Genomic DNA, 14234 nt, shown 5'->3' with positions numbered 1-14234 from the left:
TAAGACATGTCTCTTGGCAGCATAACTTATCAGTCCCACGAAGATATAAGAAATCATTCACAATCATCCGAGGAGGCATCGTGGAAGTTTGTCTCTTATTAGTTATCCATTTTGGATCGCTCCTTGTGAGCAATTACCTTGGGCATACTATTGGTTGCATAAGGAACAAAGTCAGCAGTCAGGGAGAACACCATATCTTATTATAAAGGAAGAAATACCACGTGGGGGGCCGCTGATCTGACAGAGATATCAGAATTTAAGGAAAAAGACTTCAACAGAAATTTAAGTTAATTAATATTAGAAGGAGCTTGCCAAAGTGCTTTGTGGGCCCACCCAATAATTATTCAGAATATTATAATAAAAGAATCTTCCAACAGTATTTGCAGAAAAGGTTGAAGATTTCACAACTTTTGTTGTGTTTTTAGCAGCAGCTAGACTATAGGGAATGGGGCCCACTTGTAATATTTGGAGATATTGTTTGTGTTTTCAATTTCAACACCACTTAAGCTTTTACAAGGAATCTGGGAATTTTTGTTTGTGATTTGAGCAATCAGTGTTACCAAAGGGTTAACAAATGTTTAAGAGGAGTCAACAACATGCTGAAGAATTTTGTTTGGGTATATCAGAGAGAGTGCCAAGATAAGTTCTACTCTTTTTAAATTCAATATTTTAATGAAATGTGTTCAGTTTTAATAATGTTATGTTTATTAATATATTATCATTCTCACTTTAATTTGAAATTGATGTCTCAGTACTAAATTATGGTAAGTTTGAAATGGGGACATTACAGCATGCAGCTTCAGTCCAGACTCCAAACAAAATCCCTAGTAAAAGCTCTTCTCTTCCACCATAAAGCTGGGTAAATAAATCCTACCTCCAAATCTACTTCTGTAGAAAGGAGATCTTTGAACAGATTGTCTGCATTTATTGAAAACACATCCCCTCCTTTTTCAGGTAAGGGGTTCCCATCATCAGAAAAGATGTCTTTTCCAACAAAGGTGAAAATAATAACAAAGGAAAAAATTGAAATTTTAATTTTTAAAGAAAAAATTGAAATTTTAATTTTTAAAGAAAAAAGTGCAAATGCTCCTCCAAACCACATACCCGGAAATTCTTGAGGCTTCCTTCACCATAAACCACTCTAGGTTAGAGAAAGACCAGTCAGCTAATTTGATTGAGGAATAGATTCAAGACTGAGCCAAGAATTAGCTTCCATGCCGATCAATGTGGAAAATAGGGACTGATCAATCCCTGCATCATCAAGGAAATCTGCTGCAGAGCTTCCTATCTAAAACAATGTTGGAGGGAGACATTTTTGCACCTCTCCAAAAGCTTTGGGTCTCTTTAAGCATAGATTCTAGCTTCCAAACAGTGGCATTCCCTTTGAGCATTCCTCTCCAAAGAACTAACCTTAAAGCTTATTGCTATTTAAATACCTTTAATGAATGCTAAAAGGTCAGCTTCATTGTTGGTTGAAACAGGCAATAAGAAGGATGCTCCTTTGGAAACGATCCCTTTTTATCCCTAATCAAACAACCAGCCCCAGTCTGGCCTGTGTTGGTCCTAGCTGTTTCATCAAAATTAAGTTTATGAAATCCTCTTGAAGGAGAGATCCACTTGACTTCCTTTCTACTTAATTTCTTATCTCTTATACCATTGATGGGTAATGCTATTGTGATCAGTTGGATTTTTTAGTGTTCATTTATTTATTTTGTTTGGTTAGTTCAAAATGCAAGTTACTAGTATGAAAATTGCATTCGCTGTTGTAATACACAGGGAATGAAGAAGTATAAACCATTGAGCTTGGACTTATAACACGATTTTGTACAAAATTCTTGGTTTTGAGAGTTTCAATTAACACTAGCTGGTTGAATTTACTTTATTTTGGGATTTATTTTCAACTCTTGTAATTTATTTGCTTTTATTTTATAATCCTTCCTAGGATATGCTGACACCCCTGAATGGAAGATGTTCAAGTCAAAAGATCTTGGGCTTTCAACTTCAATGATAAACAAACCAGCACTAACTGTTTTGAAGGGCCTCCAAAAGACAGGTATTACACTTACTATATCTATGGATATGTTATAATCAGAAATGAGCGTACTATTCATCTGTAGTACAACAGTTACCTTGTAGAACCTTTTCATTTTTTAATAATTACTTAAATAATGATAAACAAACCAGCATTACGATTATGACTAAATCTATGCATATGTTGTAAGCAGATAGGAGCCTATTATTCGTCTAAACTCTTAAGTATAACAGTAATCCCATAGAAGCATTTTTCTTTTAACGAGTATTGTACCTATATGTTTTTTTAATTTTTATTGAGTCATCTTTTAAGAAAAAAAACCCTGTCTTTTATTTTTTGTATGTCAGGCTTGAGTACTTGTTTCTAATGGTTTTCAATGCCATTGGTTTTTTAGCTAACACCTTTGCAGGGTCAACAAAAGAAGTTATTCATCTCATCAAGCAGGGAGAATACAAAATCTTGGACAATGAAGGAATGGCAAAGGTGTTCTAAGGTAGATGAAAGGTTATCATGGTTTTTGGGACAAGTGACAAATGAGAGGCATCTTCTTAGGATTTCAAGTAGGAAAAGGGTGCACAAGTGGTGCGGAACGTGCTGAAGAGAGAGATTGTCATACTTGAAAGTAAAAGCACTCGAATGTCTCTCAAGTGTCTAGGTGCACACCAAGGAGGGGAAATGTCAAGTAGGAAAACACAAGTAGGAAATGTCAAGTAGGTGCACTCCAAGGTTATCATGGTTTTTTGGACAAATGACAAATGAGAGGTATCTTCTTAGGATTTCAAGTAGGAAAAGGGTGCACAAGTGGTCTGGATCGTGCTGAAGAGAGAGATTGTCATACTTGAAAGTAAAACATTCAAATATCTCCCTAGTGTCTAGGTGCACTCCAAGGAGGGGAAATGTCATGTTTTGGTAAACTTCAAGTCAAAATCACTAAATTGCTTGCACTTTTTGATGTCAATTACAAATTAACTTGACATTCACTTTTTTCACTGAAGTGGCAAATGTCAAAGTGAAATTATAAGAATATGGGCATCTAAGTCAAAAAGGTCTCCCCAATCACCTAAGTATCAAATGTTAATTGAAAATTAGAAGGAAAAATTTGCACACCAGGACTCCTAGGTGTGCCCAAGAGACTTGATGTCAAATTGTCAATTTTCAAAGTAGAACAAAAGTGCATCCAAGGGCCCAAGGGTACTCTAGAGGGACAAAGTGAATGCCAAGTTATAAAGTGCATTAAGGATTCAAAAGAACACTCTCTACTTAAAGAAATCCAAATTACACGCTCAAAATATCAAAGCACACCATTAGACAAGTTTCTCAGCATCTTCATGACAGATTCTTCAAGTCTCATCACAAGTTGCCCAAGGATCAACACTTGTTTCCATTATTCCAATACCTAGAGCAATTATCATGTAACCTTATCATTTACTTAACTCTTTTTTCAAAGGTTGGTGGTGTGATGACTCAACAATGAAGATCATTTTAAGTGTTCATCAAGCAAGCACCAGGTTTAATTGTCAGGGTTTTGTCTTCAACGTCTAGGGTTTTTAGATTCAAGTCACCGAGTTATCAGTTTCAAGGTTTCTTCAGAGGATCTTCATGATTACAATGCGGAATCACTGCAAGGCACTAACACCAGATAGGCTATTTTTAGCCTGTGCTATGTTTGAGAGGCAGCTATTTTGAGATAATTTGCTAATAAGATATACATTTAGAGACAGTCTTTTTTACGATGACCTTATAGGAGGTCTAATTATAGAGATATATTCTTATCATAAATTTCTTTTGGAGATATTAATTTGAATTAATTTATTTGAGTACAAAATTATATTTTGGGCTTGCTTTGTGTGCAAGTGAACTATTTACAGTCTAGAGCTTCTTTTAGCAATTAATTTATTTTTCTTGCAAAGTATTGGAAAAACATAAGCAAGTGCTGTTGGCAATTAAATTTTTAAATGGTAATTTTTACTCCTAGTTTTGCTGAAATTACAGTCCAAGTGGTCTTTTGTTCGTTTGTTAGTCAAATTGGACAATCTTTCTTTAAACGTGCAAGCTTTTTATTCAGGTTTCATTGATGAACATATTGTGACTTTGTACATAATAGCTTTAACCAGTTTGCTGAAATGATTTTATTGTTTCCAATCCAATTCTTGTGTTGTAGTCATGTTGTCTAGATTTTTCTTTTAGCTAGAGAGTACAAGTGTTTGATAGTTCTTGCATGTGTTTACTTTCGAGAAAAGATAAAAAGTCTCTCATCTTGAGTAGAAGTGCTGATAAGCCTTGTGTCCTTGTCCAAGAATTAAAAAGAAAGGGAATTTCTTTAGTTTGTTTGCAACGAGTGTCCAAAATCTAAAGATTAATTTGTTCATATGGTAAAAAGCTAGAGGTTGTTTCTTTAAATTTTAGGGTTCAGTTTTGTTTTCTGTTACAAGGAAGCTTCTCCTTCTAATTTGAAGAAAGGCTTATCCTCACATATTGTTTCATTTCGTGTTATACGAGAAGGTACAAATTAAAATGTCTAAAATAAGTACTTAAATGCCAGCATCAGCAACAACTTTACATTCAAATTCATTTTCTAGCTTTTCATCATGGAATTTTATTAATGCTAAAGAACAAAAATCCTTGGTTTTAAAGATCCTTCTTTAACTCATTGATAAATGTAAATGTAAAATAGACTGTTATTGTTTCTGTGCAATCAGATTTGCTGTAGCTTCAAAATTTGGTATGTTAGGGTTAGATCGAAGAAATGAAAATCGATTATGTCTCTTATCGATTTGCCTCTGTAGGTACGAAGGCAAATGTATATATAGGTCACCGATCTCTGTCTGTTTTGTTATTCAATTCGAACACCAAGCTCAATAGGGAGGATGGCATATATATGCGATTATCTTCATGGAATCGTGCCCCCACAGGGGGTCGCGATCCTATGTGGAATCACGTGGTTCCACATAGGGTGGTGACCCCTGTGTGGAGCCACGATCCTCTACACCGGCGTTCATTACTTTAACCAAACTAAATGTTTGCAAAACTAATTTGTTAGTTAACAATAACTAAATTCCAATCTTAATTAAATCGTAAATAACAAAATTAGTATTCTGTGCGCTGATACAATTAGAGAAACAGATTTAGTTTTTTTGAGTGTTATGACTGAGACTATAATTTAACACTCCCTCTTAGTCTTAGGAGTATAGGCCTAAAACTTTAATTGAGCTCATCACTAATCTCTTGAGAATCACTTCACCTAGGTGTGAAGTATCAATGTGTGATACTAAGGATATACTCACTTTGATATCCAAGTTTAAGTATCAACCTGTGATACTAAGGATATACTCACTTTGATATCCCTGTTTAAGTATCAGCCTGTGATACTAAGAATATACTCACTTTGATATCCCTGTTATAGTATGTGCACTGACATTAATCTGCTTACATAATGTCTACTATAACTTATCATATTACTGATATTCAAATTGTCTGATTTTCAGTTTATATGATCTTCCAAACATTTATAAGATCGTCACCTTACAATGTTTAAATACAAGCGTTCATTAACTAAAGAATCGACATCCTTTAGAAATGTACACAGGGAAAGGTTACATACTTCATATACTTAATTATATGACCAAGAAGTTTACATAATTTTAAACATCTTTATATGTATCAATTACATTTTAACCATACCAAGATACCTCCTGAAGTGATCAATTTTCACTCTTGCTAGGGGTTTGGTGAGAATGTCAGCTGTCTGATCTCCTATATTGACATATTCCAATCTTATTATCTTTCTCTCTGTCATATCTCTCACATAGTGATATGGGATCTCAATGTGCTTGGATCTATCATGGAAACCTGGATTCATTGAAAGTTTAATGCAACTCTGATTGTCACAACGAATGATTGTAGGCTTCAGACTTTCACCAAACAGTCCTACTATCAGTTTCCTCAACCATACAACTTCCTTAGCTGCCATGGATGCAGCTATATATTCAGCTTTTGTGGAGCTCTGAGCTACGGATGATTGTTTTCTGCTGATACAAGATACCATAGCTGATCCTAAGCTGAAACAACATCTTGAAGTGCTCTTCCTCTCTATCACGCTTCCAGCCCAGTCTGAATCAGAGTATCCATGTAAGTTCAATGCAGTCTGTTCATAATGAAGTCCATAGTCCAAGGTACCTTGTAGATATCTCAATATATGCTTTACTGCAACCAAATGTATTTCTTTGGGTTCAACCATGTGTTGACTGAGTGCATTTACTGCATAACATATATCAGGCCTGGTATTGACTAGGTACATTAGTGATCCAATAATCCGTCTGTATAATGTTGGATCTGCAAATTTGGAATCTGCTATAGCTTCTTTTAGTTTATGAAGGTTTGTTTCCATAGGAGATGACATTGGCTTGCAATTCATCATTCCAAATCTCTTCAGAATGTCAATGGTGTATTTACCTTGATTTAGATAAATATCATCTGATCTTTGCCATACTTCTAATCCAAGGAAATAATGGAGTAGACCTAAATCCTTCATCTCAAACTCTGAAGCTAGTTCTTGTTTGCATTTTGCAATGAGATGATCTTCGCCTGTAATTAATAAGTCATCTACATATAATATCAGTATCAACATTTCGCCTTTGATTGTTTTGAAATACAGATTTGGATCAGCAATGTTCTTAGTGAAACCTATCCCTAATAAGTAACTGTCAATTCTTTCAAACCATGCTCTGGGAGCCTGTTTTAACCCATACAGTGCTTTCTCTAACTTGCATACATGTGTTTTTGCATTATTTACCTCAAATCCCTCAGGTTGCTCCAGATATACTTCTTCTTCAATTGTTCCATTCAAAAATATAGTTTTTATGTCCATTTGATGAACTTTCCATCCTTTAGATGCTGCTATAGCCAGGATTCCCTAATAAGTAACTGTCAATTTTTTCAAACCATGCTCTGGGAGCCTGTTTTAACCCATACAGTGCTTTTTCTAACTTGCATACATGTGTTTTCGCATTATTTACCTCAAATCCCTCAGGTTGCTCCAGATATACTTCTTCTTCAATTGTTCCATTCAAAAATTCAGTTTTTATGTCCATTTGATGAACTTTCCATCCTTTAGATGCTACTATAGCCAGGATTGTTCTGACAGAAGTGTATCGTGCAACAGGTGCAAATGTTTCGTCATAGTTGATTCCTTCCTTCTGTGAGAAGCCTTGAGCAACAAATCTTGCCTTATGTTTTTCTATACTGCCATCAGCAACATGCTTGATTTTAAAGAGCCATTTAGAAGATACAACTGATTTTCCTTTAGGTCTAGGCACAATTTTCCATACATCATTCTTTAAGATAGATTGATATTCCTCTATCATGGCATCCTTCCATACTTGCTGTTTAAGAGCCTCTCCGACACTTGAGGGTTCAACATTTATGAGATCTGTCATTAGAGTAACATAGCTAGAAAATTTTGAAGGTCTTTTGCTTTCTCTGAATGTTCCTCTAGGTGCTGCATAGGATTCTACTTCCTGTACTGTTTTGGTGGCCCATAGTGGTCTTTTCCTGGGATTCTCTGTTGTAGTGTTCTCATGTTCCAAGGTGTTTTCCTCAGGATGCTCCCTCTGAGTTTCAGAAGGAGAATCTTCTTCCAAATTCATGGAATTAGTTGGGATCTTAGGTGTGATGGAACTCCTTGTTTTGTTAATGGCTACATCTTCTTCAAATATGACATCTCTGCTTAATTCTATTTGTCTTTGTCCAGGGATGAATATTCGGTAGGCTTTAGATGTTTCACTATATCCTACAAAAATCCCTTTCTGCCGAGTAGGTTCTAGTTTAGTTCTTTTCTCCTTAGGTACATGAATATAAATAGGACATCAAAATATTTTGAGATGGCTAATATCAGGTTTAATTCCAGCAAAGACTTCTTCAGGAGTTTTGTCACCAATATGAGAGTGGGGACATCTGTTTTGAATGTATACAACGGTATTAGTGGCTTCTCCCCAAAGTGTAGTTTCTAGGTTTTGATCCAACAACATAGCCCTTGCCGCTTCTACTATTGTTCTATTCTTTCTTTCAGCAATCCTGTTTTGTTGAGGATTGTAGGGTACAGTGAACTCCCTCTTAATCCTAGCATCTTTACAAAACTCTTTAAATACATCTGATGTGTATTCCCTACCATTGTTAGTCCTTAGAGTTTTGATTTTCCTACTAGAGTGATTTTCTGTAATAGATTTGAACTCTTTAAATTTCCTAAGAATATCTTCAGATTCCTTACTTTTAAGAAAATAAATCCAAGTTTTCCTAGAGAAATCGTCTACAAAGATTACATAGTATAAAGCGTTCCCTAGTGATGGTTCAGACATAGGCCCACATAAGTCAGAGTGAACTAGTTCTAGTACTACTTTAGTTTTTCTAGAGCTGTAGGGAAAAGAGCTTTTAGTGTTTTTCCCTAGTGCACATCCTTTACTAACATCTGAATGAATTGGCTTTAGTTTAGATAGTCCTGTGACTAATTTCTCCATAGAGGGTAGAGCACGAAAGTGTAAGTGCCCTAGTCTTCTATGCCAAATTTTTGTTTGATCTGTGACTTAATGAAGTAAGGTTTGATTTGGCTCATTACACAATTCATATAGGTGTCCTTGTCTGTAACCAATCACTTGTGCTCTTTTGAAGGTGGATGTTTTTGGCCATGCCATTACTTTTCCGTCTATGAATGAGACTCTGTATCCATCATCCTCAAGTGCAGAGATAGAGACTAGGTTCCTTTTGATACTTGGTACAAATAGTACTCTGGTGAGTTGAATTGAGATTCCAGACTTTAGTCTGATTGTACATGTCCCGACACCTTTTACTGGATGTGTAGAGTCATCCCCTATTGTTACCTCTTCATTTGATCCCTCTTCCATTGAGTCTAATAATTCTCTGAATCCGGTGACATGTCTTGACGATCCATTGTCTATCACCCAAGTGTTAGACTTGTTTGAAGCTTGATTTGATAGTGCTGAATATAATACAAACTTCTCAGATTCAAGTTCTGTGTTCCTCTCTACTTTGGCGAATGATGCATGCTGTTTTAATTTGTCAGGACAATTAAATGACATATGTCCGTACTGATCACATCTGTGACATTGGATTTTTGACATGTCTTTCTTATGAAAGCTTTTCCCATGGTGGGATTTTCTTTTCTTGAAGTTTCTCTTCTTGTCTTTTTTACGGGAGTCGGTATTCAAAATGTGGAGGTCCTCATCTTTGGTTTTATGATTTCCCCCTTTCATTTGCCTTGATTCTTCAAGGAGATAGTCATCCCTTAGTCGATCAAATTCTGTGAATTTATCCCTTGCATTTATGCCTTGTTTGAGTGATTCCCAGGATTCAGGTAATCCGTCTAGGGTAATCATTGATAGTTCTTGCTTCTCGACATGATAATCAAGTTTTTGCAGTTGATCTCTGAGTGAACCTATCCTCATGAAGTATGAGTTTATTGATTCATCTTTATTTATACTTATGTGGTTCAACTGTCTTTTTAGAGCTAGGGTTTTGCTCCGGTTGTTTATCTCATACGTTCTTTCAAGGGTTTTGTACATTTCATATGCGTTGTCATATTTTAATATAAGTGGTATTATGTGATCCCTTACTGCATCTATCATGATTTTTACAGCTTTATCATTTCCTTCATTCCATACAGTTTTCTCATGTTCGTCTTCAGGTTTGGGCTTGTCTTCTTTTATGAATTTGATTACTTTGTTCTCTTTTCATACTATCATAATTCTGACTTTCCAAGCCACAAAATTTGCTGCTCCTTCGAGTCTTCCTCGAATCTGATTGTATTCGCCATTTTAGAAATCTTCGATTTTAATTTGTAAACTTCGCTTTTAGTCTATTCGGATCTTTAAATAGTTAGGCTCTGATACCATGTAAATGTAAAATAGATTGTTATTGTTTCTGTGCAATCAGATTTGCTGTAGCTTCAAAATCTGGTATGTTAGGGTCAGATCGAAGAAATGAAAATCGATTATGTCTCTTATCGATTTGCCTATGTAGGTAGGAAGGCAAATGTATATATAGGTCACCGATCTCTGTCAGTTTTGTTATTCAATTCGAACACCAAGTTCAATAGGGAGGATGGCGTATATATGCGATTGTCTTCATGGAATCGTGCCCCCACTGGGGGTCGCGATCCTATGTGGAACCACTTGGTTCCACATAGGGTCGTGACCCCTGTGTGGAGCCACGATCCTCTACACCGGCGTTCATTACTTTAACCAAACTAAATGTTTGCAAAACTAATTTGTTAGTTAACACTAACTAAATTCCAATCTTAATTAAATCGTAAATAACAGAATTAGTATTTTGTGCGCTGATACAATTAGAGAAACAGATTTAGTTTTCTGAGTGTTACAACTGAGACTATAATTTAACAATAAATATTGAAAGGAAGGTAATATTATAATTGGTTTATGATTTCTAACCTTTACAAACATGCATTATGAGCAAATGATACAGTCGTTCTTATGTTTTTAATTAACACGATTAATTATTTATCCATTGATAAGATGTGGCGAGACCAAAGAAATGGGACTTGGCTCGGCAAGGCCGACTCGGACTCGGATTCGGAGTCAGACTTGGCTGGACTTGGGAAAGTGAAAAACTCAAGAAATTTAGAGATTTTTAAAGATTTAAAACTTTTTTCATGCACCCTTTATTGAATACACCTTAAAGACACAATAACATCATCAAACTTGGCTCATTTGATTACATACAGAAGTATACATCAATCACATAAGCATAAACGCAAATTGTAGCTGAAGGAAATAACAAACATAGATATATAAATATTGTCAAATGTATACAATATTACAAAACTCATGGAATAAAAAATCCATGTCATCATATGATCATCATCAAATGTTCCATACAAATACCAAAGGTAAATACAACTACAAGCCTATGGCTTAGAGGAGCGTGCACCCTCTGGCCCCGGCCCCCTGCGAAGGCGTCTAAGGTAGGTCCTAGATGATTCGGCAGCCATAGCCGCTCCCTGTGACACCATGCCATTCTCACCAACATCAAGAACATCTGCGTCACTATCTGCCTCTGAATCTCCTGTCTCTGCTCGTGCTCTCCGCTCCTCTGCCGTGGCGACAGCCTCAACTTCTATATCTACCTGGTCGATCTAATTAGTGTCATCATCACTAAAGACAGCCACATGATCTGACTTAGTGACCCACTCTGCATCAGGATCAACCTCATCTAGAATGATAGTGATGGAAATGTTGTCATTGATGTCAAAGGAATTAGATGTCTTTGATGTCAAAGATGTAAGAAGACAATTAGTCCTGTCAAAGGTGATGATTAAGGAACTGGATAGCTGTGATTTATATGAAGAAGATATGAAACCATGAATGATCAGAATTGAAGGCATCTCCATGATCAGATTAGGGATCAGTATTGAAGATGAACTCCATATACAAGATGAGGGTATACAGTGATCAATGCAACGACCTGTTTACAAAGACAATGAACCACTAAGCAACAAACTGATATATATATTGTCTCAACAAATGGCTACAAAATACACACATACAGTGTGTGTCTATATATACATAGTATATACAGTAATATATAAAAAGATGACAGCATACAGAAGACTGTAGTATATACAGTACCAGTAAAAATACAATATACACAGATCAATAAAAGGTTTCAAATAGTGTATTCCCAGAATGACAGTAATTTGCATATACCATACTGTGGACATATACCATGCAGATTGGTACACATAGCATTATGAGCAGATAGATTGTGGACGATACAGCAGACTGAGGACTAATAAAGACACAGATATACATAAATACAGTGAGTATATAGTGAATACATATACAGAGTCCTTATACAGAGCCCATATACAGAGCTCATATACAGAGCCCATACCGTATAATTAAAAAGCTTACACAACAAATATCTATACAACCAAATGTCTGCTCTGACTATATTGAAATTATTCATAAGAGTATCGAAAATGCCAATCTTAAGAGCAGCGATGGAAATAATAGTTAATACTGGTATATTAGAGTGACAGCAATGATTATAAAGAGATGCAATTATTAACATGTTTTTAATATATTGAAATATGATTCAGATTAAAGAGGGACCAACGTGGTAAAGCACTGAAGAGAATTACTAAGAGATCAGAGTAGAAACAAAATTAAACAAAGGCAAAGATACAGATCAATAAAGACAAATATCCTACAGCAAACCAGAAAAAGACAAAAGCAAATAAGACGAAAAACAGAAAAAGACAGAGACAAAAAGTGCACCATTACATTTACATTAGAAGAAGCAAAGACTTAAGAACATCGAATGATTTTGAAAAGTCATATAAGACAAAAATAGACGTGGCATGAAGAGAGCAGTCAGCAAATGACAAAAATAACGCTTAACTGGCAAGTGCTTTGTTTATTAAGACAAACGGTAGGATGAAAAATTACGTAAATGATTGCCAATAATAAGATACGGGTTTGTTATGTATTTGCTAATACTAAGATATGAGTTTGTTACGTATCTTATAGGATGTGACCCTTCGATAATCAAAGGGTGTGTCTTTTAAATAAAAAGCATATATATATATGTCTGAAGTGTATTGGAGAGTTAAAAAAAAAAAAAGTGTGTGGAATCCGAAGAAATGTGTGTGTACATATATGCTGTGTGAAGTGTGAAGTGTATGTAAAATACTAAGATGTATCTACAGGCAGATTTGAAGAAGAAAAAAAATATAATTCTGAAAGTAAAGTATTGAGAAAAATACTGAGATTAAATCAGAAAGTGGAGAATAATTTTGTGTATAATGTCTAAAGAACAATTATATTTGTAATGTCCCCAATTTTAGCCTTTTGGCTAATAGGAGTAATAAGGAGAAATTAATTAAATTAATTTCTTATAAAATCATTAAAATAAACTAATTATTAAAAAGTGACTTTATATTTAAATTAATTTAATTAAATGTGACTTAAGTATAAAAATTAAAAATAATTAAAAGTCACTTAAATAATATAAAATAAATTAATTATTAAAAAGTGACTTTATATTTAATTAATTGAATTAAAAGTGACTTGAAAGTATAAAAATTAAAAAAATCAAAAGTCACTTAAATAATATAAAATAAATAAAGTGTACCTACCCTCTTCTAGAAGCCTCTCATGATGGGTTATGGAAAAAGATAAATAGAGGAGGGTAAGAGAAGGAAAGAGACTGAGAATTGGAGATTGATTTGATGTAATGACTGATGCGTTGCATTGGTGGAATATATAAGGACGCAAACCTTCAACAGATTGGATGGAAGGGCTGGACGAAACCCTAGTTCTTCATTTGGAGTAGGTTAGTGACGGAATCTACATTGGTGCCTTGTGAAATCTTCTTTGAAGACAAATTTGCAGTTGAGAGGAGGATACTCTAGTCTTCCTATTTGAGCTCATAAAGTTTCATATCAGATCTTTGTGGTGTTTGAAGGCATCAATCTTGCCCAAGGGGAAAGGGCGATCCTATTTGTATTGTATTGGAGAAAAATCGAACAAGTTGCAGCAGGTTGTGAATCTGAAGCACATCATCATCACCCATGATTTGGTTCCTAAGGCATCACTATGGCATCATATCACACTTAGAAGGGCAGCAATGGTATGAAGGATATTGGGTGATCCTTTGAAGAACATTTTGGTAGAGAATTGATGACAGATCGGCCTCCAAACAGATTCAGATCAGATTCGTACCTGACTGATACAAATTCCGATTTTGCTCTTTGTGCAACTTTGAAGCATTGTAGGATTATTTGGTAGCTAGCGAATTCTACTAGAAGACCTAGGCAATTCATCTCAGGACATTGGAAAGGGGAAACGGTGAAAGCTTGGTACATTTGAATCAGAATCTCAGATCAGACTGTGCACACCCACGGAATTGTTCATATCATCTCATAGAAGCTTCAAAAGTCACATTGGAGTATAGCGAATTGAAGGAGGGAGAAGGGCGCTTCATTTAGTATCAAATTGGAGAAGAATCAGCTGATCAAACACTGTGTTCTCAGTCTTTATACAACAGCAGCAGGGGCGGCACCTAAGTAGATTCGATTTGGCACATTCAAGGGGTTGGTGTTTGGATATCGCTTCCTTCTTCACATCGAATCATTTCCAGGCTCTCCTATCATCATCTCATTTACTATATC

At 35.4% G+C, this 14234-nt stretch overlaps 1 protein-coding gene across 4 annotated transcripts in view; it reads left to right on the top strand.

Annotated features, from left to right (window-relative positions):
- The window catches only part of LOC131077029 (uncharacterized), a 116790-nt gene that overhangs the window by 35533 nt on the left and 67023 nt on the right, over nt 1-14234 (top strand). For all 4 annotated transcript variants that reach the window (XR_009113517.2, XM_058014388.2, XM_058014385.2 and 1 more), the window contains exon 3: nt 1943-2053. Coding sequence is in view for 3 of the 4 variants with exons in the window: in XM_058014388.2 (XP_057870371.2) it covers nt 1943-2053 (111 nt within the window). In the remaining variant the exon portion in view is untranslated. The remainder of the gene's footprint in view (nt 1-1942; nt 2054-14234) is intronic.

The sequence above is a fragment of the Cryptomeria japonica genome, chromosome 9 (genome assembly GCF_030272615.1).
Source record: "Cryptomeria japonica chromosome 9, Sugi_1.0, whole genome shotgun sequence".
NCBI lineage: Eukaryota > Viridiplantae > Streptophyta > Pinopsida > Cupressales > Cupressaceae > Cryptomeria > Cryptomeria japonica.
This window is presented reverse-complemented; position numbering and strand designations above follow the sequence as displayed.